Here is a 26,351-nt window from a genome sequence, read left to right as displayed (position 1 = left end):
TCCCGCTTCGCTGAAGTCACAGTGCACAGACGACCTTTTACACCAATCCACTCATCACATAAAGGAATGATTCCCCGTGATGACTATTGTTCCACGGCCTCGTACTTTTGTTTATTCAGGCCACGATTAAGAGTTGGGATTGTTTTAGTGTATAGCGTCTCTGCGCACTGGGTTGCACGAGTCGCGGAGAATGCGTAATCATTGCGCAAGTATCACATAGGTAGGCTACAACACGCGTGTGGACGATTACACAGGTAGGCCCACTGCACAGGTGGCCTACTTCACAGAAGACTGAAGACTACTGCACTGCATATGGATTAAATATAAAAAGATGGAAAACCCGGATCGCCGACAGCTGGGCAGCGACGGGTTTCTCAGTCCAAGCGTCGGAATGGCTTAACGCGTTGATCCTACCTGCCGCAAATCTCCGGTTTCACCTCCAACTCTCAGCTGCCCCTTGGACTGTCCGGCCCGCGAGGAACCGACTGCTCAGTCCAAGTATCTACCGAACTTCAAGTCTCGCCCCCACGTACTGGTTCCGGAGAAAGGTCCTGGTTATTGAGAAAGGTCCTGGTTCCGGAGAAAGGACTCTAGACTTCTGGAGTTTGTTTTGTGGCGCAAGGTAAGACGTTGGGCTGTTCAACGGTCAGACTTTAGTGGCGCACAAACTCACAGGCCAATAAAGTTTAATAATAGTGTGCAAAATTGTTTTGTGAGGGCTCGGCTTTATGTCCGTGTTGAGGTTAAAGTTGTTAGACCTTGTGGTCTGATGACCCTGCTTGTTTCGTTTAATGGGGAGGTTGCTTGGTTTTGGAATAATCTTGATGACATTGGTTTTATTATATAGAGCATTAAGTAGGCCTACACTGAGACTACATTAGGCCTATATGACAGTTTTTAGCAGGCAAAATAACGTGCCCCATTGATCGACTACAAGGCAATACATGCCTGCAGCAGCATTCAAAACGTTTGTTTTTAAAAATTAAATATACTTAATATATATATATATATATATATATATATATATATATATATATATATATATAGTATTCTAATTAAGGAAACCTAATTAAAATTGTATGCCTTAAAATTGTATGAGTGAACTTTTATGCAGCCTACATTTTTAATTGAGTCGAGTTTACTCTCCACCTCATCATCGATCAACCCAATAATGTCTCATCGACTTGTCATTGGTTTGAGATGTATATTAGTAGATCGACTACAGCTTTGGATTGGCATTCTGCAGGTTTCATATTCATCTGACGTTGCTCCGCGCTTTGTTTTCCAATGCGTTGCGTCATTGCCGCCCTTTTGTGACGCAGCGGCCCCCTGGAGAGTCCCAACCAGCTCTTGCCCTCACCTGCCAGGTGTGAGCTTGTCAGAAAAGGCACGTGTGTTTGGTGCAGGCCAGGGTCTCTTGGCCCCTATTTATAGCTTCCCTCCATGTGGACAAGGTTCTCAAATGTTGACACTCAAACATTTAGTTGTGTGGTCTGTGATCCTACGACCAGGACATCGTGCTTCTGACTTTTTCTTCTTCTTGCTGTTTCAGTTTAGAAAAGCACAATGTTGGCCACTATTACTATAAGATAAGATGGTGCCTTATACGTCACAGACGGGAAATTCGGTGGGGGGGGTAGGGGGCAAAGTTAAGAACCAAACAAACGATATTCCATGTCTTATCACAGCCATGTTTGGTGGCTCTCTCCCTGTACACTGAAGCAGCAGGGCAGTGTTGGGAGGCATGGCGGAGTGTGTGGTACAGGCAGAGTCTCGGGTCACAGGTTCTTGGACCAAGAAGGTGTTGGTTTTGGGTTTCTTTCACCAACTCAAACCATGTGACAGCCTGGCAAGGTGTCACACAGGGGGAAACCAGGTCAAACACATCCCACTCATCGTTTCATTATTCCCGTAACCCTCTTACCAGCTGCATTGTTCTTGTTTTATATAAACTTCTGGCCCGCCGTTTTGAATGGGAGTAATATTCTGTGCCGGTTGGAGTGACGCTGTGGTCTACAGACGATGGGTTCGCTGGTTTTGAGGAGATGGTGAGGGAAATGTGTTACTGCGATAACGTAAAGTAATATGATTCCTCTCTGCTCTCAGATTTTTCGTGCATTGGACTTATCCTCTCACCTGCCCCAGGTGAAGCTTCTCAGGTGCGAGACACTGGGGACGTTCTCATTGGTACATAATATATCATGGATTCAAGAGGATTGACTGTATTGAATGGAGATGCTCCTTTTGATCACTATTTCATAACCCTGATGTGCACATCTCTTGTAGAAAGAGACGCATCATCACAAAGTTATAATACCTTGGGCCGTGTGAGATGTTCAAGTTTTGATAGCTAAGCTACGGCAAGATGTTAAAGTTCTAGTGGGTCAGACAAAGTCAAATGATATAGTTCTGATAGCTAAGGCACTGTAAGCTGTTAAAGTTCTGATGGGTCAGGTAAGGTGAGATATTAAATTGCTGATAGCTAAGGTTCAGTGAGAGGTTAAAGTTCAGCTTGTTCAGGCAAGGGGAGGTGTAATAGTTCTGATAGCTAAGGTATGGTCAGATGTTAGAGTTCTGATAGCTAAGGTAAAGTGAGATGTTATAGTTCTGATAGCTAAGGTACGGTCCGATGTTTGAGCTCAGATGGGTCAGGTATCGTGAGAGGTTAAAGTTCTGATGATTCAGGTAAGGTGAGTTTTTTCTGGGCAGTATCAACACGTTTTGAGGTCATAAGGTTGTTCTCCAGTGGTTCTTGGGGATGGTAATCTAGATCAAGTGAAGAGCAGGTGGAGAGTCGCTCAGTGAGACCCTTATCTGTGCTGAACAGCAGGATGTTGAAGAGTGAAGCACAGGCCTGAGGTACCACTCTGAGTGGAGCCAGCCAGAAGAACACCACCCATATGGAGGAGTTGGAAGCCTTGTTTCCCTGTAACTCTTCTGTCTATAACTTCTGATATGCTGGACACTGGGGTGAAGAGATGCTCACACAAATCTGAGCTAGCACTAAGACATTAGCAAGCATCATTATGCTAAATAGAACTGTATAATTTTTGCCAGCACAATAGTATTAGCTAAGTAACTAGTTAAGTCTATAGGGCTAGGTATATAGCTAACTGGTTAACTAGGTCTGTAGTGCTGATTAGTGTGGTACGTAGATCCTGTTAGGTATGTGGCATGTAGGTATGTAGTTGTTGGTAGCTAGGTCTTTAGCGGCTAGCTTTTTTAAGCTTGTCGCCATAGCTGTGGCTATACTTCAATGTGTAGCGGAGCTTAGCTCTGTATGTAGCCGCAGTTAGATGCATTAAGCTAGGCATTGTGGTTATAGCTCACTGTGTAGCTGTCGCTAGCTGGGTATGTAGCTGTGGTAAGCACAGTATGTAGCCGCGGTTAGCTGGGTAAACTGCCGCCAGCTGTTAGCCTAGCTTCAGGAGAAGAATGTAGTTCTGGCAGCTGCAGCAGCTGTGGCACCAGCTCTCTGCTCCTCCACCAATCAGGTCGTCTCATGTAGCGTATAGTGTGGCAGTTTGGACGAGATTCACTGACACTGAAGATTACATGTTTATTATTGACTAAAGCTTATGTAATTTAAGCATATCAAAGATTGTTAAAAAAGTTTGTTTAGGAATATTTTCGTTACTTGCGTCGCAGCTCCACATCTGTGGATTTGGCTGTGTGCGTTATGCGCGCCACGTGCGTCTTCGTTCTGACACTTTCAGACTTAAATTGTCCTTCCGAAATTAATATTTTGTAACAGCAAAGGAACAGGAAATGGTTTATAACCAACTCAAAGGACTACCATTTTGGGTCCAGACATTCTGTGTTCGCTAAACTCTTTACGATCTACTTTAGACCTTATATTCCATGGATATTGATTTATTGTAGACAATAAAAACCTGACGTTTTTGTGTCGGTCTCGTAGTCATAGCGTTAATGTCGGGTACGCAGATCGTTCGCACGGAGACGGACTGAAACTTATCCATCCTCTGCCGGGGTATTTTAGGTTCGGATCACTTCAGAAGCACCGACAACCACCCCCCCCTCTTGCCCCTTCCTCCCCTAGTACCCTCCTCCCTCCCCCACCTCACCCCAGGGGGCGGGCGGAGATAGGATCAATGCAGTGATCAAGGGTTGAGTGTAGTAGTACCGAGACAAGTGTTAGACGGGGCTTGTGAGTCTGTGCGTGAGTCCTTGTGTGCATGTCATGAAACGCTGTGTGTGTTTGTTTGTGTGTGTTTCTGTGCATGTCCGTGTGTATGTGTGTGTCTGTGTGTGTGTTTATATATGTGTGTGTGTGTCTGTGTGTGTTGCTTGTTGGTGGTGTTAAGTGTTGGCGTGTGCCGTCGAGTGAAAGAGTGTGTGTGTGTGTGTGTGTGTGTGTGTATATGTGTTGGTGGAATGTGCAGCCTCATGGCTCTGATGTAACTGGAGGCGTATAGATGATCAGCAGCTGGCAACATCTCCTACTTTCCTTCCTCCTTCTACCCCATATCCTACCATCTTTTGGTCTCCTACTCTCCTTCTCTCCCACCCCCTACCTTCTTTTTGTCTCCACCTCATCTACCTCCTCCTCACATACCTCCTACTCTCTTCCTCTCCCACCTCCTACTGTCTTTTGGTCTCCTAACTCCTACTCTCCTACCTCCTTCTCTCCCAACTCCTATCTTCTTTTGGTCTCCTCCTCTCCTACCTTCTTCGCTCCCACCTCCTACTGTCTTACTCTCCCACCTCCTACCGTCTCCTACCTCCTAGTCTGCTACCTACGAAGGTCTTTTTGTATCTCTCCTCTGTGTTGGTCCTCTGCTGCCATCCTGCAGAATGTCTCGGACCAGGTCCTGTATGGAGGCCACTGCAGTGAGACAGCATCTTATAGCTTTCAAGTTCAATCAGGGTCGGGGATGTCATCAGAGCGCGCCATGATGTGAGTGGTCATCCCACTGCAGACACTAATGGGCGTTCTCGTGTGGTGGGTTTTCCCGTTTACGCAGACTGGAACGCCCCCTTCTTATTCTTCGTCGCCTTTCTCGCTGAACTGTATTAAAATGTCAAAGTGTACTACTCCGAATCCATCTAAACATTGTTGTAAATAAACTTCCAAAGCTTTTCAAATCTTATTTGGTGTTTTATTGGGATGCAGGTTGATATTCGTATTTGGTCTTTGAAAACAATGTACAAAGTAAATAAGGTGCCAAGTCAAACCGGAGAAGTGATTCCAGAAATGATTTTGTTAAGAGGACCAATCACAGAGCTTTCCGCCGACGGATAGTTAAAAAATATTGGATGCGCCCTTAAGCTACAGAGAGGGTCTCCGACAGGCTATGGAGAGGGCTCTCCATGTCTACGTACAGCACTTTACGGAGGACTATAAAGCGGCCTAACTTTCACTGTCAACACCGACCCCCTTCTTCTTCGCACGGCTGTCAACATCCGGAACATTCGCTAGTTAGATTTTCTAGTAGTAAGTACGGGTAGCATAGAACTAATGTTAGCCAAGTGGGGGCTCCATGATTGCTAAATCTAATGAGAGAGGTAAAATTGCCATTAAGGAAGGAAAGCATAGTATGCCTTGCGACTGTGCTTAGCAGTATGCCTTTCGAAACACCTCGTGATTGGTCGATGAAACGCTACCTGGAACGCCTAAAGGGCGTTCTTGTGTCATGACGGAAACGCCCAAGCCTGCAGCTGGACCCTTCTCTTCCGTTGGGCTGTCAGTCATGTGATTAGTGGAGGAGGTTACCCCAGCTCACCTCCTCCAGAGACTGGTTCTCTAACACCGGGGCGAAATTTGCGGAAATGAAAACTAAGAACCAAAATAACCAGGGGATGTTAAACGTGGAGAGGACACGTCTGCTAAGCTAATAAGTAACATGATGTCGGGAAGGGGCCTGGCGAACACTTAGACACACACTTAGACACACACATGTGCACGATGCACTGCACGATGTGTGTGTGTGTGTGTGTGTGTGTTGGGAGGGTGGTGTAGGGCATGCATCCATAGAGTTTGCATTTATGACTTACTTAGACACAGACAGACAGACAGACAGACACACATACATCGTTCAGTGTCTGTGTCTGTGTGCGTGTGTGTGTGTGTGTGTGTGTGTGTGTGTGTGTGTGTGTGTGTGTATGTGTGTGTGTCTGTGTGTGTGTAACTTGGAGGCTGTAGAAGGAGATGCATCCAGGGAGCCTCCTTTTATGACTTTACTTAGACATTGGTCTTGGTTCCAGAACCAGCAGGCGGAGAGGTCTCTCTCTGGTAGTAAGGCCTTCGTATTGGAGGGTGTCGGGATGGATGTAGTCCTAATTCGTTATTTGGTGTTTCCGTTGGAGGTAGGGTACACACTAATAACACGGATGCGGTCCTGCAGACTGACTGTTCTAGGGTTTATCCCAGTTTATTGATTTGGACCCAATAACAGGTCAATTTAATCTGCACACTTTGTGTTTGTGTGCTTGGACCAACACCACTTTCTAACAATTTGTTAAACATACCCTCGAGCAAATCTAAAATTGTGCATTGTGGAAAGCTCTGTCCCCCTCTCGCTCTCTCACGCTCTCGCTCTCCCTCCCCCTCTCTCCCTCCCCCTCTCCCCCCCTCCCCCCCTCCCCTCCCCCCCCTCCCCTCCCTCCAGGTGTCAGTAGCGTACCCCCGGTGTGGTCGGGGTTCGCCATGCCCAGATGGCGGCCGTGCACCCCCCCTCGGGCATGGCAGCGTTCCGCCTCTTCACGGCCGACTCCCTGGCGCAGATCGAGAGGCTGGCGGAGGAGGAGGGGCGGGCCCAGGAAGCAGTGGGGCACGGGCAGGAAGTAGAGGGGCGGGCCCCCGAGGCCCCCAACGTACACCTGGAGGCGGGAAAGAACATCCCCATGATCTACGGGGACCCCCCGGGGGACATGCTCAACACGCCCCTGGAGGACCCCGACCCCTTCTACCGAGCCCAGAAGGTACCAGTACTGCAGTACTCTACCAGTACTACCAGTACCAGTACCACCAGTACTGCAGTACTCTACCAGTACTCTACCAGTACTCTACCAGTACGGCAGTACTCTACCAGTACTCAACCAGTACTGCAGTACTCTACCAGTACTCTACCAGTACCAGTACCAGTACTGCAGTACTCTACCAGTACTGCAGTATTCTACCAGTACTACCAGTACTCTACCAGTACTACCAGTACTGCAGTACTGCAGTACTGGTAGAGTATTGCAGTACTGGTAGAGTACTGCAGTACTCTACCAGTACTACCAGTACTGCAGTACTCTACCAGTACTGCAATACTCTACCAGTACTACTAGTACTACAATACTCTGCCAGTACTACCAGTAATGCAGTACTCTACCAGTACTGCAGTACTCTACCAGTACTACCAGTACTGCAATACTCTACCAGTACTACAATACTCTACCAGTACTACCAGTACTACAATACTCTAGTACAGTTACACCCCTTCCACTGAGCTCAGATTAATACTACACAATCTATTTGGAGCATCCTTAGTATTAATAATATATTATATTTTTATTTGTGTGTGCGTGTGCGTGTGTGCGTTCCCAGACGTTCATTGTGGTCAGCAGGGGTAACACCATCTTCCGCTTCAACGCCGAGCCGGCCTGCTACTCCCTCACGCCCTTCAGTCGGGTCCGCAGGGCTGCCATCAAGATCCTCATCCATTCATATCCTTCTGACGCACCTCGTATAAAGCATGGTTCAAATCATCCATTCATATCCTCCTGACGCACCTCGTATAAAGCATGGTTCAAATCATCCATTCATATCCTCCTGACGCACCTCGTATAAAGCATGGTTCAAATCATCCATTCATATCCTCCTGACGCACCTCATATAAAGCATGGTTCTAATCATCCATTCATATCCTCCTGACGCACCTCGTATAAAGCATGGTTAAAATCATCCATTCATATCCTTCTGACACAATCCATCGACATAGTCATACATTCATTTCTGATCAACCACATAAACAGCATGGTTGGCATCCTCATTCTTTCATATCCTTCCAATACAGATAATGAACTGCATGGTTATGTACGTGGGCATTGTGCTCTGTGTTGCCATGCAGGAAGAGTGTGCGTGGTGATGGCTTGCTCAACCCTTGCACATTGATTGCTCAATGTGCAACAGGTGTGCAACCTCAACCCGCCCCAGAGTCCAATCAGAGTGACTCTGGCCAGGTGAGGCCGCTCCAACCAGCCGACGTCCACACATTCGCCACAGCTATTGATCAACATCCTCATCCATTGATTACCTTTTAAAAGCACAGATCAGATAATGTGATCAGGTGATTTATCATATGGGTAATGTTACACAGATTATCAAACATTTGATCATGTCTATCATAATGGATGTGGTCATACCTTAACCCAGATGATCAGATTAGTTAGCGGTTTACCGTGATTGCCATGGTCCTTAACTCCTATATCATATTGTTCAGCTTGTTCATCATGATAACTATTCTTGCCAACTGTGTCTTCATGACGATGAGCAACCCTCCTCCCTGGAGCAAGACCGTAGAGTGAGTACGGCTAATCAAACGTAATCTAATGTAATCTGACCTCATATAATCCTGCATAATCTGGTCTAATGTAATCTAATCCTGATTTAAAATAATTTTGTTAGATCTAATTTAGTCTGCCTTGGTCAAATCTAACTGAATATAGTCCTAATCTAGTCATGTATAATCTAATCTAATATAATATAATCTAGAATAGTGTTATCCAGATTGTATCTAATCAAAACAAGAGTAGACTATTCTGATATAATGTTATCTAATCCTGTTATAATCATTCTTTTTTTCCTTACATAGTCATAGTATAAACTATCACTAATCTAATTTGATCGAATTCAAATTGAATCCTGTTCTAATCATATTCATTATCTAATCCGAATCTAATCCAAATCTCATCTATTCTTTTCAAGTGTAGTGTAGTCTAATCTTATATGGTTTTTAATAAGATGAAATCTGTTTACAACATGTGTGTTCAAGGTATGTTTTTACTGGCATTTATACGTGTGTTCCAGGTATGTTTTTACTGGTATTTACACGTGTGTTCAAGGTATGTTTTTACTGGTATTTATACGTGTGTTCCAGGTATGTCTTTACTGGTATTTACACGTGTGTTTCAGGTATGTTTTTACTGGTATTTACACGTGTGTTTCAGGTATGTTTTTACTGGAATTTACACGTTTGAGGCGACGACAAAGGTGTTGGCACGAGGCTTCGTTATTGGACCATTCACATTCCTAAGAGACCCGTGGAACTGGCTGGACTTCATGGTCATCAGCATGGCGTGAGTTTACATTCAACACACAGAAATATAGTTATTACCTCAAATCGCTATTAGCTTCATAAAGGTAATACGTTAGTTACACCATAGGACTGGCACAACATGGCTAAACAGACAGAACATCTCTGTGGTAACAGGGACGGGATGGTATTGGTAGTTAGGTTACTTGACTGACAGCCAAATGGTCCCGGGTTCGAATGTCAACATTCGACCTGTCGACATCGTAGAGTAAGAGGTCTAAACCCCTAGCTGCTCCTTAAGGACATGCAGCTGAATTGAAGATGCTTTGGGATTTTCTTTGCTAAAGGGGATGCTAGAAAATCTTCGAGAAGTTCAAGTACGGTATCTTATCGACACAGCCTTACAATTGAAGCCAGGGAGTTGATATCTGTGTACATGCCAGGGCCGGCAGGAGCAGGTCATGGTAACAACGTCCGGACCGGACGAGCTGAGGAAGTCAACACATTGTTAGTCTGTGTCATCTGCGGCCCTCGGACGATTCAGTTACACCAACGCCACTCCAATTCTTCAGAGCAGCAAATTAAAAATAGAACTAAGCCAAGCGATAGGACCTACGTTACATAAATGTGTAATATTATATATTCATGAAAGGCTGAAGGAATAGGAATATTAATATTCAGACACCTTTATCCAAAGCAACTTCCAAATGACAAATATTACAATCAAAGTGGGATCTACTTTGACAACCGATGAAATATTCTGGTCTGGTCGTGAGTGGTGCTTGTGGTCTTGTATGGTGTGTGTGTGTGTATCTTTTGGCGGTGGTTGGTGTTGGTTAACGTGTGGTTCTCTCTCCAGGTACCTCACTGAGTTTGTGGACATGGGCAACGTCTCAGCACTGAGAACCTTCAGGGTCCTGCGAGCGCTCAAAACCATCACTGTGATTCCTGGTACTGCTTTCATTCTGCAGCGGAAATGGATTTACATGTAGAATCAATAATAGTTTCACTTAATATGCTTATAATGTTTAAAAGTTTAGGAGAGACAACTATTGTTCTCTGGGACAACTGGTCCAGCTAGGGCTGCTGGATTATGGAAAGTCATTATCACGATTGTTTTGGTTAATATTGAAATCATGATTATTGAAACGATTATCTTTGAGTTAAAAAAAATTATGACTTTATTCAGCAATTCTTTCCAAAAACTCATTTCAAATTTGTTCAAATCAAATAATAATGTACGAATTTGTTTGGAGATTGTTTGTCCCAAAAAAAAAATCACGATCAAAATGTGATTAATGGCCCAGCCCTAGGTCCAACCGGGTAACCACTTGTTCTGGGGCCCCGGTGCATCGTCTGAGTATCGTCTGAGTTTCGTCTGAGTATCGTCTGAGTATCGTCTGAGTACCGTCTGACCCCCGCCGTGTCCCCAGGTCTGAAGACCATCGTGGGCGCTCTGATCCAGTCGGTGAAGAAGATGGTGGACGTCATGATCCTGACGGTGTTCGCGCTGGCCGTCTTCGCCCTGGTCGGCCTCCAGCTCTTCATGGGGAACCTCCGGCAGAAGTGCATCCGCTGGCCTCCCCCCACCAACGACACGCTGCTGGGGGACTTCAGCAACGCCACGGCCCTCAACGGCTCGCTCGCCTCCAACCACACCTTCAACTTTGTGGAATATATCGAAAATACCGGTAGGTTTTGTATATGCGACTTAAACGTTACGTCGAGTAACGTAAAACGTTGCTCCGTCGGAAAATACCATGGATCTTAATACTTATTTGATCATATTTGGAGTCATGGTTAATGGCTGGAATATCCCCAGTGAAGAAAATAAAAAGTGTAAACGTAAGAGAGATTAAAAGACTCAAGGAGCTGGTCTACAAAATTGAAGAAGACAGGCATGAAATTAACACTAAATATGGGCTATGACGTTGTTTGAGGACAATGTCAACATACTTTTGCAGTTATGGGCAGAAAACCTCAATCAGGTGCTCATCTGTTCAAAAAGGGAAAAACATACTCCATTGCCACATAGCAATTAGGCCGTGCTGGAGAACATCCTGATCATGTGACCTCTCATTCGGTTTCACTACAAGCATCAGCCAGATCCTACGGTCGCCCACATAGAGTTCCGGAAGTTAAAATGTCATCGAGGCAAATCAGGGACTGGGATATGGTTGATGCTGTAACAGGGTTAATGAAGAAGAAAAGCATTGCTATGGATGCAGTTCAAGCCATCTAATGATTTCTTTAGCAATACAAGCAATACAATATTTTATATATAAATTCAACCCTTTTTTGTTGTATTTCTTTCTTCAGTAAATAGCCATGCAAGCCATGCTTATTCAGTGGGTGATTCAAGGCAATTAATAATCCGCTACATGTCAGATTCTTGCATCACCCCCCTGTCTTGGATCATATCCCTATTATGACCGCCCTGCTATACATTATCCATTACTTATTGAGAGGCGACGATGATGATGTTGTGGTTTTTGATGGACGATGTCGTTCTATTCGTAGATAACCAATACTATCTGGAGGGCAGTTTAGACGCTCTGCTCTGCGGTAACAGCTCGGACGCTGGGTGAGTACTCCGACCACAGTACCACACTCATACAGTACTAGAGTACTACTCATATTCTACTATGCCACTACACTAGTACACCAAAGGGGTCATTTTGCTTTGATTTGATTTGTTAACATTGAATCTTTCTTTTTAATTGTGGATTGTTGAGTAGTTTATCAGGTAGTAAATGGGACAGGGTTGACCTTATCTCTGATTGGCCGGTGGGTGTGGTGTCAACAGGAAGTGTCCTGAGGGCTACCAGTGTATAAAGGCGGGGAGGAACCCCAACTACGGCTACACCAGCTTTGACTCCTTCGGCTGGGCCTTCCTCGCTCTCTTCAGGCTCATGACCCAGGACTACTGGGAGAACCTCTTTCAGCTGGTCGGCCACCTTCTCAGTCTGCTCCTCCTGCTCCTTCTCCTCTTCGTATTCCTCCTTCTCGTCCTCCTGTTCTTCCATCTCCTCCTTCTGCTCCTTTTGCTCCTCTTATTATCCTTCTCCGCCTCGTCCCGCTCCTCCACATGGTAAACCAGTCGTGTGTGTGTTTGTGTAGCTCTTGCGCGCGGCGGGGAAGACCTACATGCTGTTCTTCGTGGTGATCATCTTCCTGGGCTCCTTCTACCTCATCAACCTCATCCTGGCCGTGGTGGCCATGGCGTACGAGGAGCAGAACGAGGCCACACTGCGGGAGGCTCGGGAGAAGGAGGAGGAGTTCCAGCGGATGCTAGAGCAGCTGAGGAACCAAGACCAGGTGATGGTCTGCTCTTACACACACCCTAACCCTACATATCGATGCTCTCTCTCTCTCTCTCTCTCTCTCTCTCTCTCTCTCTCTCTCTCTCTCTCTCTCTCTCTCTCTCTCTCTCTCTCTCTCTCTCTCTCTCTCTCTCTCTCTCTCTCTCTCTCTCTCTCTCTCTCTCTCTCTCTCTCTCTCTCTCTCTCTCTCTCTCTCTCTCTCTCTCTCTCTCTCTCTCTCTGCTGAGGTTCTTACAGTGTCTGCGTAGTTGAGGAGGTAGAGCGGATTAACTTGTCATGAGGTGTCCCTGAGCAAGACAAGACCTAACCATCACTGATCCCGACGTGCTGGCTGTCGCCTTGCATGGTTCACTCCGCCATTGTGTGTGTATCAACAGTTATAAGTCGCATTCGATCCAAGTGTAAATGTACAGTAAGTCACATACAGCCACACGTGTCCCATGCTGCCCTCTGCTGTAGTAATTGTTGGTCCACGGTCGACAACAGGAAGCCATTGTTTTGTTTGACAGGAAGCTTTTGTAGGCAGCCAAGCGACTCTGACCAGTAAGAAGTCCCTGAGTCACCACACGGAGTTTGAGTTTGACGAGGAGGGGGACGGCAGCGAAGTACTGAAGGACTGTAACGGTCGCATCATCCCGCGACTTCTCATCAGGGTGCCCACAATGACCCAGGTGAGGATCTGCTGCTGCTCACAACCCGTTACACCTGGTTTACAACCCATCCTGGTAACACCTGGTTTACAACCCATCCTGTTAACACCTGGTTTACAACCCATCCTGTTAACACCTGGTTTACACCTGGTTTACAACCCATCCTGTTAACACCTGGTTTACACCCCATCCTGGTAACACCTGGTTTACAACCCATCCTGTTAACACCTGGTTTACACCTGGTTTACAACCCATCCTGTTAACACCTGGTTTACACCTGGTTTACAACCCATCCTGTTAACACCTGGATATACCTGGCCTAAATCTGGCTTATATCTTGCTTGCGCATATTTTATACCAGGTTTCTACCTCATCCTGTTAAAATATGGTTTATACCTGGTTCTCACCTGGTTTATAGCTCATCTTATTAACATGTGGTTGACATCTGGTTCAGACCTTCCGACACCTGTCTTACGTCTGATTAACACCTGGTTATTCCTGTTTTACACCCGACCCTGTCACCACCTGGGTTTCAAAATGTTCCTCAGCCGTATTGTGAAGAGGAGGTGAAGCAGGACGAAGAGGCGGGGTCTCGGGGCTCCGCCCTCAGTGTGGTGCACCTGGAGGCGCCGGGCCTCAAACACCGAACTGCCAGCGTTCTCACCGTTGCCACGGTCGCCGCCATGGAAGGTATCGCCCGGGAAAAAGCCGACAGAAAAAGCAGAAAAAAAGCTTGCATGAAATATAATTGCAGCCTGTTGTCACCAAGCTGCATCAGAACAACGAGTTGGCTACGCTAAGCCTGTAGCGTAGCCACATTAGGCCAACGCGTGTGTTATGCTAAGCCAGTGGTAGTGCAGCTGCATTTGACCCGATAGCTGCTATGCTAAGCCTGTGGTAGCGTGACCATAGGTCAAATGAAGTGCAGAGCCAAGCAGCGTCTATAGAGGCTCTCTTGGCTCCGTCCCAAGCCCCTTCAGGCTACACTACTGTGGGCTGTAATTGCTAAGCTTAGCATGCGGCTACTGACACTGTACACCCAGAGGACCAAGGTCAGGACAGTCGCAATGTCTGGCACTAGCTTCACAGCAGTGCTAATGACATTGTGTTCAAGTCGGACTCATAGACCTTCTACCCTCCTGGTGCTAAGCCGGGCCCAAACCTAAACACAGACTTAGATACCCATGTTGCTGATAAGACATAGGCTATGTACAACTAGCACTGCCCTTCCATACACATCCAGCATAGCCATCATTTTTCCAACAGTCAGCGTTTTAAAGTAGCGTTAAGCACTGCCCGTCCAAAGGAAGCGATATGTTGAACCCACCTTTTCGGACATGATCATCATCAATAACTTTTAGGAGAGGAGGAAGCTCCATTGATCAGACTCTGATGATTGGATGTTGATTGAACGGATCATAGGATGTGAATGCCAATACTAATACCAATGACGATGATTGATCTGAAACATCAACACACCTGTGACTTCCTGTCCGGTGTGTGTAACTTCCTGTGTGGTGTGTAAAACGTCCTGCTGTGTGTTGTTTAGAGCTGGAGGAGGCCCAGAGACCCTGCCCTCCCGGCTGGTACCGATTCGCCGACCTCTTCCTGAAGTGGGACTGCTGCGACGTCTGGGTGACGTCCAAGAACTGGGTCAACTTCGTGGTGATGGACCCCTTTGTGGACCTGGCCATCACCATCTGCATCGTCCTCAACACCCTGTTCATGGCCATGGAGCACTACCCTATGACGCCCCAGTTCGACCACATGCTGTCCGTGGGCAACCTGGTGGGTCCCTGAGCTGGGCTTCAACTGGCTTAAACTGGGTTATACTGGCTTCAACTGGCTTAAACTGGGTTATACTGGCTTCAACTGGCTTCAACTGGGTTATACTGGGTTAGACTGGTTATACTGGCTTCAACTTGCTTCAACTGGCTTAAACTGGGTTAGACTGGGTTCAACTGGCTTCAACCGGGTTCGACCGGGTTCGACTGGGTTCGACTGGGTTCGACTGGGTTAGACTGGGTTAGACTGGGAGGTTCAGCTGCTGGTCTTGGTGGGGAGAGTGGTGGTGTGTGTGTGTCGGTTTATGGCTGCTGTTATTCAGGTCTTCACGGGTCTTTGTCATTCATGTGTTCATGAGGGTCTCTGTTATGCACGTGTTCACAGTTGGTCTCTGTGATTCATGTGTTCACAGGGGTCTTGTTTATTTATGTATTCATGAGAGTCTTGGTTACACGTGTGTTCACAGAATCTGGGTTATTCATGTGTTCACGGGATCTCTGGATCTCTTGGGATTTCATGTGTATTCATATGTTGGAGGGGGGTCGTGGGGGTTCATGTGTTCACGGGGGTCATGGTGATTCATGTGTTCACTGGGGGGTGGGGGGTCTCTTTTATCCAGGTGTTCACTGGGATCTTCACGGCCGAGATGTTCTTCAAGCTGATCGCCATGGACCCCTACTACTACTTCCAGGTGGGCTGGAACATCTTCGACAGCATCATCGTGACCATGAGCCTGGTGGAGCTAGGCCTGGCCGACGTCCAGGGTCTGTCCGTCCTCCGCTCCTTCCGTCTGGTGAGAGAGCCCGGCCGTCACTCCGCTCTGGTTACCACGGGCCACCCGCCTTGACTACAGTAACCATAGCAAAAAAACTGTTACCACTGTAACCATCGTTACCCCAACAACACAGAAGCATCACTGCTCCTCTGGTTACCATAGTTACCACGTTTAACAGACGCTGCTAACTACACTTACCCCAGTGACCTGTGTGTGTGCGTGTGTGTGTGTGTATGTGCGTGTGACTGCGGTGCTGTGTAGCTGCGTGTCTTCAAGCTGGCCAAGTCGTGGCCCACCCTCAACATGCTGATCAAGATCATCGGTGACTCGGTGGGGGCTCTGGGCAACCTGACCCTGGTGCTGGCGATCATCGTCTTCATCTTCGCGGTGGTGGGCATGCAGCTCTTCGGGAAGAGCTACAAGGAGTGCGTGTGCAAGATCGCCGTGGACTGCGTGCTGCCGCGCTGGCACATGCACGACTTCTTCCACTCGTTCCTCATCGTGTTCCGCATCCTGTGCGGCGAGTGGATCGAGACCATGTGGGACTGCATGGAGGTGGCGGGCACCGGCATGTGCCTCATCGTCTTCATGATGGTCATGGTGATCGGAAACCTGGTGGTGAGTAGAGAACAGATCTAGGGAACGAGGGGCCTAACGAGGGGCCTAACGAGGGGCCTAACGAGGGGCCTAACGAGGGGCCTAACGACGGGCCTAACGACGGGCCTAACGACAATAAAATCCCAAAACATGTTTCTCAAGTGCGTTCTATGTATAGTGGTTGAGGTGAAGGGTCAAGCAGGGGTGTGAACTGAGGTCCTAAACAGCTGAGGGAGCCTAGAGGAAGGACTAGTGGTATGATGACTTACTGATGAGTGAGGGCCAGAGCTTCTGACGACCTGTCAGCGTGATCTGAGGTCTGCTAAATCAGCCACGACGCCAGCAGCATATAGCTACTGTATTAGTACACGTATATATGCTGTATGTATATAGTAACATATATATAATATTGCATTATATTGTATTATATATAGAATTCGTATTACATGCACACATTACATATAAAGTGGTATATTCAATAAATATATAATATTTTATAATATTAATTTAAATATAATATTATAATATGTTATTTGATTTTGTGTTATGTAATTAATTATAATTAATCATAATTATAATTATATATAGCCTAGTTATAATACAAATTATTTATGCCATAATATATACTTATATTGATCCCATTGATGCTAAATATGTTATGTAAAATGCATGATATGTACTTTAAAAGCAATATAATACGACAAGCATTGGACATAGGATATGATACATATGACAAACATCCTATATGATATATTGTGATCCGGCCGCGACGCTCTGGGTGTGGAAGCGACGCTGCTGATTCACAGGCAGAGAGAACCCGATCCCCGTCTGAACCTAGGGAACCAGGAAACCAGCGGCGACCTAAAGATAGACCCCTCGCCACTGCAACGCACCACAATATTTATTGGCGTCTCCTCATCAGAACCACTTGATATGTGATGAGTATCCGAGACCAAGCACACACGTTAGCAGTCGGGGCTTAACCTAATAGGCTTGTAGGTGCTACAGACTTTGAATACAGACTTATTACCACATTATTAAACCGCCTTATTACCACATCCTTAAACAGTATGCACCTTCGAATAAAGATCCGCTTCTTACGGCGGTCATGTCATTCTGAGCTGGTCACGAGATAGTGTGTATGAAAGAGATGTTCGTTAAATTTCATTTTATTATTTATTATTATTATTACGTGTAGACACATGCAAAATGTTTAAATGATTGATTATAGGGGCACGACCTCCGAAAAGGTAGCATAGTATGTTATAGTTTGTTATAACGGTAGTGTGTTTTGGTATGTAACAGTATTTTGTTATTGTATGTAACAGTAGTATGTTATAGCATGCAACAGTAGTATGTTATAGCATGTAACAGTAGTATGTTATAGCATGTAACAGTAGTATGTTATAGCATGTAACAGTAGTATGTTATAGCATGTAACAGTAGTATGTTATAGCATGTAACAGTAGTATGTTATAGCATGTAACAGTAGTATGTTATAGTATGTAACAGTAAGTTATATATTGTAACAGTAGTATGTTATAGCATGTAACAGTAGTATGTTATAGCATGTAACAGTAGTATGTTATAGCATGTAACAGTAGTATGTTATAGTATGTAACAGTAGTATGTTATAGCATGTTATAGTGTGTGTCGATAGTATGTTATAGTATGTTTTAGGAGTATGTTATTAGCATGTTATAGCGTGTATAACAGTAGCGTGCGTGTGCAGGTGCTGAACCTGTTCCTGGCGCTGCTGCTCAGCTCGTTCAGCGGGGACAACCTGTCGACCGCCGACGAGGACGGCGAGCTCAACAACCTGCAGATCGCCATCAACCGGATCTCCGGGGGCGTGGCCTGGGTGAAGACCCGCCTCCGGCGCCTGCTCGCTCCGCTGTTCCTGCGCGTCACCAGCCGCCTGGAGGGACCCAAGGGGGGCGGGGCGGTGGAGATGAACCACCTGGACGCCGGCGAGGGTCCGGCAGCCAGCGAGGATGATGGGATGTCTCACTGTCTGGTGGAGGGCCGGCGGGGGCGACCGCTGGACTACGATGTGGTCCTCACCGTCCCCATGGCCCAGGGGGAGTCGGACCTCGAGAACATGGATGAGGACGATGAGGACGATGAGGACGATGAGGACGATGAGGACGATGAGGACGATGAAGAGGATGATGAGGATGATCGAGGGCAGAATGTGCGTTCCAATGTAAGAGCCAGACGTTCCAGAGAGACTAGACGTTGGACTATAGGTGTGGATATAAATGTTGGGGTTATATTTAGCTACCTTGTTTCATAAATGGATTTGAAGCAATTCCAGATAGTAATTTATACCAGTAGAAATAACCATTAATAACCAGAAATATTGATCTACCTTACTCTTTCTCTCTCTATATGTAGACAAATAATAATTGCATCGTAATATTCTCACCCCTTTCCAGGGAAAACTACATTCTCATGTACATGATCCTTTCAAAGTGAGTAAGTGATGGCTTAAAGCGCACCAAAGCTCCTGCTAGCATTGTGAGCAAAGCATGTTAGCGCAGCGCTTCCACAGACGCTCAGCTTGGCGACGCTCAAATTCTTAGCATCCTTAAGTAACTCAACCTCTGTCTTCTGATTTTTCTGACCTCAGCTTCCATCTCCCTGGCAGCTGATGCGCGTAACCAAGGACGACGGAGACTCTTCAGACTGCAGTACCGTCGACTACCAGCCCCCCGAACCCGAACCCGAGCTGGAGGAAGAGGAGGAGCCAGAACCGGTTGATCCGGAGTCCTGCTTCACTGACGGTACATCTACTACTATTTAAGTCAACATAACCCTTAAAGGTGACATATGATACCACCGGGTGTGAGTGCGATTCGCCGGTCCAAGCCCTTTTGAAAAAACGGCCTCTTCTGACATCACCAGTGGGCGTGTCCACCTAGAAGTATGACAGAGAGATGAGCAACGCTACAGTCCACTGGGTAGGCCGGTAGACCGATCTATCCAGTAGGTGGACACGCCCACTTGTGATGTCAGAAGAGGCCGATTTTCAAAACAGCCAATCACACTCACACCTGGTGGTATAATATGTCCCCTTTTAAATCCACACTGCTACGACTACACTGATTAATCCCTCAACGTAGTTTCCCAGTCAGTGTGTTTGTGATTGGCTGTTGTTGGCTCCTCCCCCCTCAGACTGCGTGCGGCGGTGGCCCTGTCTGAGCGTGGACATCAACCAGGGCCGGGGCAAAACCTGGTGGAACATCCGGAGAACCTGCTTCACCATCGTGGAACACGACTATTTCGAGACCTTCATCATCTTCATGATCCTGCTCAGTAGCGGAGCACTGGTCAGCCTTTTACAAATAATCTATAATCCTCACATATTAATGATAATCCGTTCTCTAGAACCTTTAATAATAACCAGTAATCAGTTAACTATAACCCTTAACCTATAACCAATAATCCTTCATCCATAACCTTGAGTCAATAACCAATAATCAGTGCTAAAATATGTTCTCTATAAATTGTAATGTATATCCAATAATAAGAGGTTCAATCTATGCTAAATGTCACCATCCATCTCAGTGCTATAGGGAGCGAACAGATCTGCAGTCTGGACTCGGACGGTTGGTCTTGAATCGTTGACCTCCGAGACATCCAGTTACTGTTCTGAGCACAGCTTCGGTCTCTAAGTTACCGTGGCTACACGTCGTTCTCTATGTTACTGCGGCTACGCCGTTGGTGTCGTAGGGGTCCACAGTGACTTGGAGACCCACGATTTACCTACGGTAATGATCTGATCTACTGTCTCAGGCGTTTGAGGACATCTACATAGAGCGCCGTCGGACCATCAAGATAATCCTGGAGTACGCCGACAAGATCTTTACCTACGTCTTCATCATAGAGATGGTCCTCAAGTGGGTGGCGTACGGCTTCAAGACCTACTTCACCAACGCGTGGTGCTGGCTGGACTTCTTCATCGTGGATGTGAGTTCCATCACCTGGAGTTACCGATTGTGAAAATATAAACGCTTTATATGATCTTTGTGGGATCGTTGTTCTCCAACGAAACCAGGAAGTAAACAGACAACCCACCACCAAAAAAATGTGGCTGACTTTTATCAATGGTATGAATTTACAATGTCGACAAATGGGGTGTATTTTTGATGAGAGCTTCTTTAAAGCGTAAGAAAGATGGGTGGCCTGTTGAAGTTTACAGTCCACCAGACGGGGTTGCTAATGCAAGAAATGTTAATTTGACACGCTGATTGTAACATGTGACTAGGATATGTCTTGGCCCCACCACAGGTGTCTCTGATTAGCATGGGTGCTAACTTGATGGGCTTCTCAGACCTGGGACCAATCAAGTCCCTAAGGACCTTGAGGGCGCTCAGGCCGCTCCGTGCCCTCTCCAGATTCGAGGGGATGAGGGTGAGTTGGTCACATGGTACACAGTCTCATGTCATCCATGTTGCCAAACGTATGAAAGTTGTCTTCCACCAACTCTACTAACTGATGTTTCCCAATACCTCCTAACATGGCTGCCAGGGCTGATGGAACAGAGGTAGGAGTCAATACGGAGGTTTTGGTATCCATGGGGGAACTGGAACTATCAACCCTTAAAATTATGGCAAATTGGGCAACGTTCATGAGCTACTGTTACGCATGGTTGTATTAAAACTAAAAAAACATGGCTGGTCAAGGTGAAACCTGCCTGGTAGAACGCCCTAACAGTAGATGAAGGTCTAGGAAGCTGATCTCTGACAGGAGGTGTGTAGGGTGTCTAAGCCGGGCCGTTGCAACAAGTCCTGGGCCCCTATACAAGAGGTACTGATGGGCCCCCCTGCGCTGAATTGTTGACGGGGGGGGGGTGGAAGGAGCAATTGTTGACTGGGGGGGGGGGGGGGGGGGGGGGAGGAAGGAGCAATTGTGGACGGGGGGGGGGGGGGGGTGTGGAAGGAGCAATTGTTGACGGGGGGGGGGCCTACTACTATGGGCTGGTAGTTACTTTTTTTTTTTTTTTTTTTTTTTTTTTTTTTTTTATTGCCATGGGCCCCCCCTGGGCTGTGGGCCCCTAGAATCGTCATCACCTTTCACCCCTTTACGACGGCCCTGTGTCTAAGTGGTGGTGAACCACTTGGTGAAACACCATCGATCCATCTGTAACCTGTAGTTCTATTTATCGATCAGTCTGATATCCTGTCTGTCTTTCTGTCTGTCTTTTTACCTGTGTCTCTGTCTGTCCCGTCGATCCACCTGACAAGCTGTCTTTATATCAATCCATGATATCCTGTATGTCTGTCTGTTTTCCTGTGTCTCCGTCTACCTGACCGTTTGATATCTCTCTGTCTGTCGGTCTGTCTGTCAACCTGTCTGTCCTCCCACCGGTCTTCTGACAGGTGGTGGTGAACGCCCTGGTGGGGGCCATCCCGTCCATCTTCAACGTGCTGCTGGTGTGTCTGATCTTCTGGCTGATCTTCAGCATCATGGGCGTCAACTTGTTTGCCGGCAAGTTCTACCGCTGCATCAACACCACGTCGGACGAGCTGTTCCTCCTCGAGCAGGTCAACAACCACAGCGACTGCCTGGCCCTGCAGCAGGCCACCGGAGAGGCCCGCTGGGTCAACGTCAAGGTCAACTACGACAACGTCGCCACGGGTTACCTGTCCCTGCTGCAAGTGGTGAGAGACCCCGTTGCAAACCGACGGACCGTGTGCCGCCGTTCAACCGCCCGTTTCAGACCATTACCAAACCACGCGTACGACCGCGTGGTTTTGCATGCTTCAGTAGAGCGCAGAGGAGCTCACGCTCACGTCTAGAATTTGAATTGGTAACATTTGAGATGAGTTTTAAATGTCTTTCAATAGGTTTTCAATGTAAATGACACAGGACTTGGGGTTGGCACAAAGTGTTGTGGTAGGCCTCAGCCACTGATTGGGCTGCCCATTCAGACTTAGTGACCATAACATTCAAGTTTAATAGCCTTATAATATATGATTGGAGAGGATTTTAATACATTTGTGTTTTCATCTTATCATTAATTAATTAGATTATTTAACAGGGAGAATGCACAACTATTTACACTCAAAATGTAAATGTGCCAGAGCTAGCAAAAAAAGCACATTTTATCTGTAGTCCCCAGTTAAGATTAAAATGTTTTTTTTCTCTCTTCAGGCCACGTTCAAAGGTTGGATGGACATAATGTATGCTGCTGTGGACTCGCGAGAGGTAACAATCGCTATTGGACATTTTTCATATCTAAATTAAACATCACTCAAATTAAAAATGACTTGAATGTATATCAGGACTTCCTTTGGTTTCATGCTGATCTATGCTGCAGGTGGATGAACAGCCTTCCTATGAAATCAACCTCTACATGTACATATATTTTGTCATATTCATCATCTTCGGATCCTTTTTCACTCTCAACCTTTTCATCGGTGTGATTATTGACAACTTCAACCAGCAGAAGAAGAAGATAAGTCTCCTCACCTGTTCACTCGACCTGCAAATGTAGCTTTGACGTTGTTAATTAGTGCTAACGTTTAGTTCCAAAGGCTTTGCATGATGAATTTCCAAATGTTTTGTGATAATCCAACCATCCATCCATTAATTCATTAAACTGCTAGCTGAACTAGATAAGATGTATATGTTCATGCCTCTGTTGGGTTTGTGCACTTTGGAGACAAGGACATCTTCATGACTGAGGAACAGAAGAAATACTATGAAGCCATGAAGAAACTAGGGTCCAAGAAACCTCAGAAACCGACCCCCCGACCCACGGTACGTCCCCTCTGTAACACCTCATCGTACATCATACCGGCTCTGAGCCAACAAGCAGGAATGCTTCCAGAGCCTTTGACCCCTGATCTTTAGCCTTGACCTCTGCAGGTGTTAACAAACACACTAATGGTGTTCATGTTCTCCCCCCTCCCCTCTCATTTCCCACCCTCAACCCCCCCGGGACCTTTGACCCTCAACAGAACCTGATCCAAGGTTTGGTGTTCGACTTCATTAGCCAGCAGGTCTTTGACATCTTTATCATGGTGCTGATCTGCCTCAATATGGTAACCATGATGGTGGAGACAGACGACCAGAGTCCTGAAAAGAGTGACTTCCTCTTCAAGCTCAACGTGGCCTTCATCGTTGTCTTCACCGGGGAGTGTACCCTGAAGCTGTTTGCTTTGCGGCAGTACTTCTTCAAGAATGGGTGGAACGTTTTTGACTTTGTCGTCGTCATCTTGTCCATAGCCGGTGTGTTGAGCTCTGACTATAACTTATTGAAACTCTTCTTTTAAATAATGTGTTTACCTCTAACTATCATGTGTTATATTTTTCAGGCACGATGCTTTCTGACATCATAGAGAAGTACTTTGTGTCACCCACTCTGTTCCGAGTCATCCGATTGGCCAGAATCGGCAGGATCCTGCGCCTCATCAAAGGAGCCAAGGGCATCCGCACCCTGCTGTTTGCCCTCATGATGTCACTTCCTGCCCTCTTCAACATTGGCCTGCTGCTGTTTCTCATCATGTTCATCTTTTCTATATTTGGCATGTCCAACTTCGCCTATGTCAAAAAGCAGGCCGGTATCGACGACATGTTCAACTTTGAGACGTTCGGGGGCAGCATCGTGTGTCTGTTCGAGATCACCACCTCTGCGGGTTGGGACAGCCTGCTGCTGCCCATCCTGAACCGGGAGGCGCCCGACTGCGACCCCGACTTCGAGAACCCAGGCACGGACGTGCGGGGGAACTGCGGGAACCCCGGCATGGCCATCATGTTCTTCTGCAGCTACATCATCGTCTCCTTCCTGGTGGTGGTCAACATGTACATCGCCATCATCCTGGAGAACTTCAACGTGGCGCAGGAGGAGAGCGGGGACGCGCTGTGCGAGGAAGACTTCGAGATGTTCAACGAGACCTGGGAGAAGTTTGACCTGGAAGGGACCCAGTTCCTAGAGTACGCCCGCCTGTCGGACTTCTGTGACGCGCTGCAGATGCCGCTGCGGGTGGTAAAGCCGAACCGCCTGCAGCTGATCGAGATGGATCTTCCGCTGGTGATCGGAGACCGCATCCACTGCCTGGACGTCCTGCTGGCGGTCACGCAGATGGTGCTGGGAGAGACGGTGGAGATGGCCGCCATGCGCGAGAGCATCAAGGCGAAGTTCGTCATGAGCAACCCCACCTCTGACTCATTCGCCCCCATCACCAGCACCTTCCGCCACAAGGAGGAGGAGCTGGCTGCCGCGGTCGTTCAGCGTGCGTACCGCAGGCACCTCCTCAAGCGCGCCATCCGCCACGCCTCCTCCATGTGGCGCCACAAGAGGATGAAGGTCAAGGAGGAGGACCTCGGTGAGAAGGAGGGGTTGCTGGCCAGGCGGATGGCTGTGTTCTATGGTAGCGAGGTGGACCTGGCCGATCAGGAGGTGGAGCAGGTGGATCTAGAGGCTCCTCCGAGCCAAGAACCCGTTCATGTTGGGCCCCCAAACGGGCCCAACCTCCTGGTGGTCCCCGTGGAGGTGACCAGCGAGGTGGTGTTGCACTCGGCCCCCCACCGCAAGGCCTTGGACTTCTATGAGGTCCTTCATGAATCTGTGGTATAACTAACAGTGCTTCACCTCCGTCCATCTTAGTTCCCATGAGTCATGGTCAGCGGCGTTGGCGGCGTTGGCGGCGTTGGCGGCGTTGGCGGCGTTGGCGGCGTTGGCGGCGTTAGCAGTGTTCGCAGCGCTGGTGGTTTTAGCATAAGTTGTAAGTTGTTGACATCACTGAGAGATTGTTCCAAAGTCATGAAGATTGAATCACTTGCCCATGTAAAACATATTTTATGTTTTGTTATGCTATATTGTCACGCAAAAATAACGAATGAGAAGCGTCTTAAGGCTTTGGCTTTTGGGGGCTACACACTCACATTTTAATTAAGTCAAGGCTATGACGTCTGCTTATGTTGGGTAAGAAAATATATTGTGGTGTTAATTAAGATGCTAATACCCAGATCCAAATCACTCACAGCAGTAGGTTCAATCGGTATTTAAACCTGAGACTTGTACATGAGATATGCAGCCCAGTTTTCAAACCACAATAAAAAAAAAGCTAAAATATTGCATTGCCAAAGTACTTAACCTCGAGGAATTTATGTATTTCAGGAGTCACGGTATCTGGGCTAGAATATTTTTGCTGAACTCTGTTCTCTGTCTTACAAAGTTAAACCTGTCTCAGAAAGAGACGTTACTTCATTTAATATTTTAGAAAATTTGCCAAAACTGGGCAAATTCCTTTTCCTGCTTAGTTTGGGTCACTTTTCTGAATACAAATTGTCTGAATACATTAGGTCCTTATATTGCAAAAAATAAATAGACTCAGGTTCTATCCTCCAAATTGATTATATATACGTCAACTAAATTGCAGTGATTATTAGGCCTACGGGTTATTAGTATTACTGATACATTTGTCTGAATGTGAACTCTATATTTAATGTTTACATTGCTTAATGAGGCAACAGAAACAGACATATTTTATTTGGTTGCCCAATTCATCTGCTGCTGTTTTTATTGGATGGGAAAGTGTTAAAGATACACCTTTTTATTTTTGGACACTCACTGGACCTTTCTGGATCTAAGAAACTCATCTCGACAGTTGATCCACACTCTTCTTAAGTCTTAAACTCTACTCAAATGTGTAAGCTAATGATGAGCGTTTAGTCTTCTTTGTACAATAGAGTTAGCATACACCTGTTTACATTTTTGATAGAGATTGAATGAAAAAAGAGTACACCGTCACTATGCCTTGTATATAACGATACGCAGAGTTGGTAAATGTATTTTTTTGAGTTTTTTCGGTATTGTATATTTATACACTTATTATTGTTTACAAAATGAAGTTGTTAGAATAAAACAGTATGAACGGTATTGCTGTGTTGACGTTTAGAAACGTAAGGTCTACAGCAACATGGTCTTAATGTTTTTTTAAATTTCTAA

General features: G+C 46.6%; 1 protein-coding gene across 6 annotated transcripts; it reads left to right on the top strand.

The window, feature by feature from the left end:
• Nucleotides 1-26,302, top strand: scn4aa (sodium channel, voltage-gated, type IV, alpha, a). 6 transcript variants are annotated; one of them, XM_056577489.1, is made up of 27 exons: nt 1-622; nt 6,630-6,942; nt 7,553-7,673; nt 8,441-8,528; nt 9,175-9,303; nt 10,120-10,211; nt 10,694-10,951; nt 11,781-11,844; nt 12,067-12,208; nt 12,381-12,578; nt 13,093-13,254; nt 13,782-13,923; nt 14,783-15,021; nt 15,638-15,811; nt 16,055-16,411; nt 18,123-18,596; nt 18,829-18,864; nt 19,041-19,176; nt 19,568-19,722; nt 20,189-20,362; nt 20,684-20,806; nt 21,775-22,056; nt 22,550-22,603; nt 22,716-22,853; nt 23,054-23,158; nt 23,359-23,629; nt 23,716-26,302. In XM_056577489.1, the coding sequence occupies exons 2-27, from the start codon at nt 6,676-6,678 to the stop codon at nt 24,975-24,977; spliced, it is 5,643 nt and encodes a 1,880-aa protein (XP_056433464.1). In that variant the 5' UTR covers nt 1-622; nt 6,630-6,675; the 3' UTR covers nt 24,978-26,302. The 6 variants fall into 6 exon arrangements, with proteins under 6 accessions (XP_056433464.1, XP_056433462.1, XP_056433467.1 ...); XM_056577487.1 differs by having other exon boundaries at nt 19,023-19,176; XM_056577488.1 differs by lacking the exon at nt 1-622 and adding an exon at nt 2,030-2,048 and having other exon boundaries at nt 19,023-19,176.
• Nucleotides 26,303-26,351: the final 49 nt, after the last annotated feature.

This window comes from Gadus chalcogrammus, chromosome 18, assembly GCF_026213295.1.
Source record: "Gadus chalcogrammus isolate NIFS_2021 chromosome 18, NIFS_Gcha_1.0, whole genome shotgun sequence".
Lineage (NCBI taxonomy): Eukaryota > Metazoa > Chordata > Actinopteri > Gadiformes > Gadidae > Gadus > Gadus chalcogrammus.
Note: the sequence above shows the minus strand (reverse complement) of the source record. Positions and strands in the feature narration are given on the sequence as shown.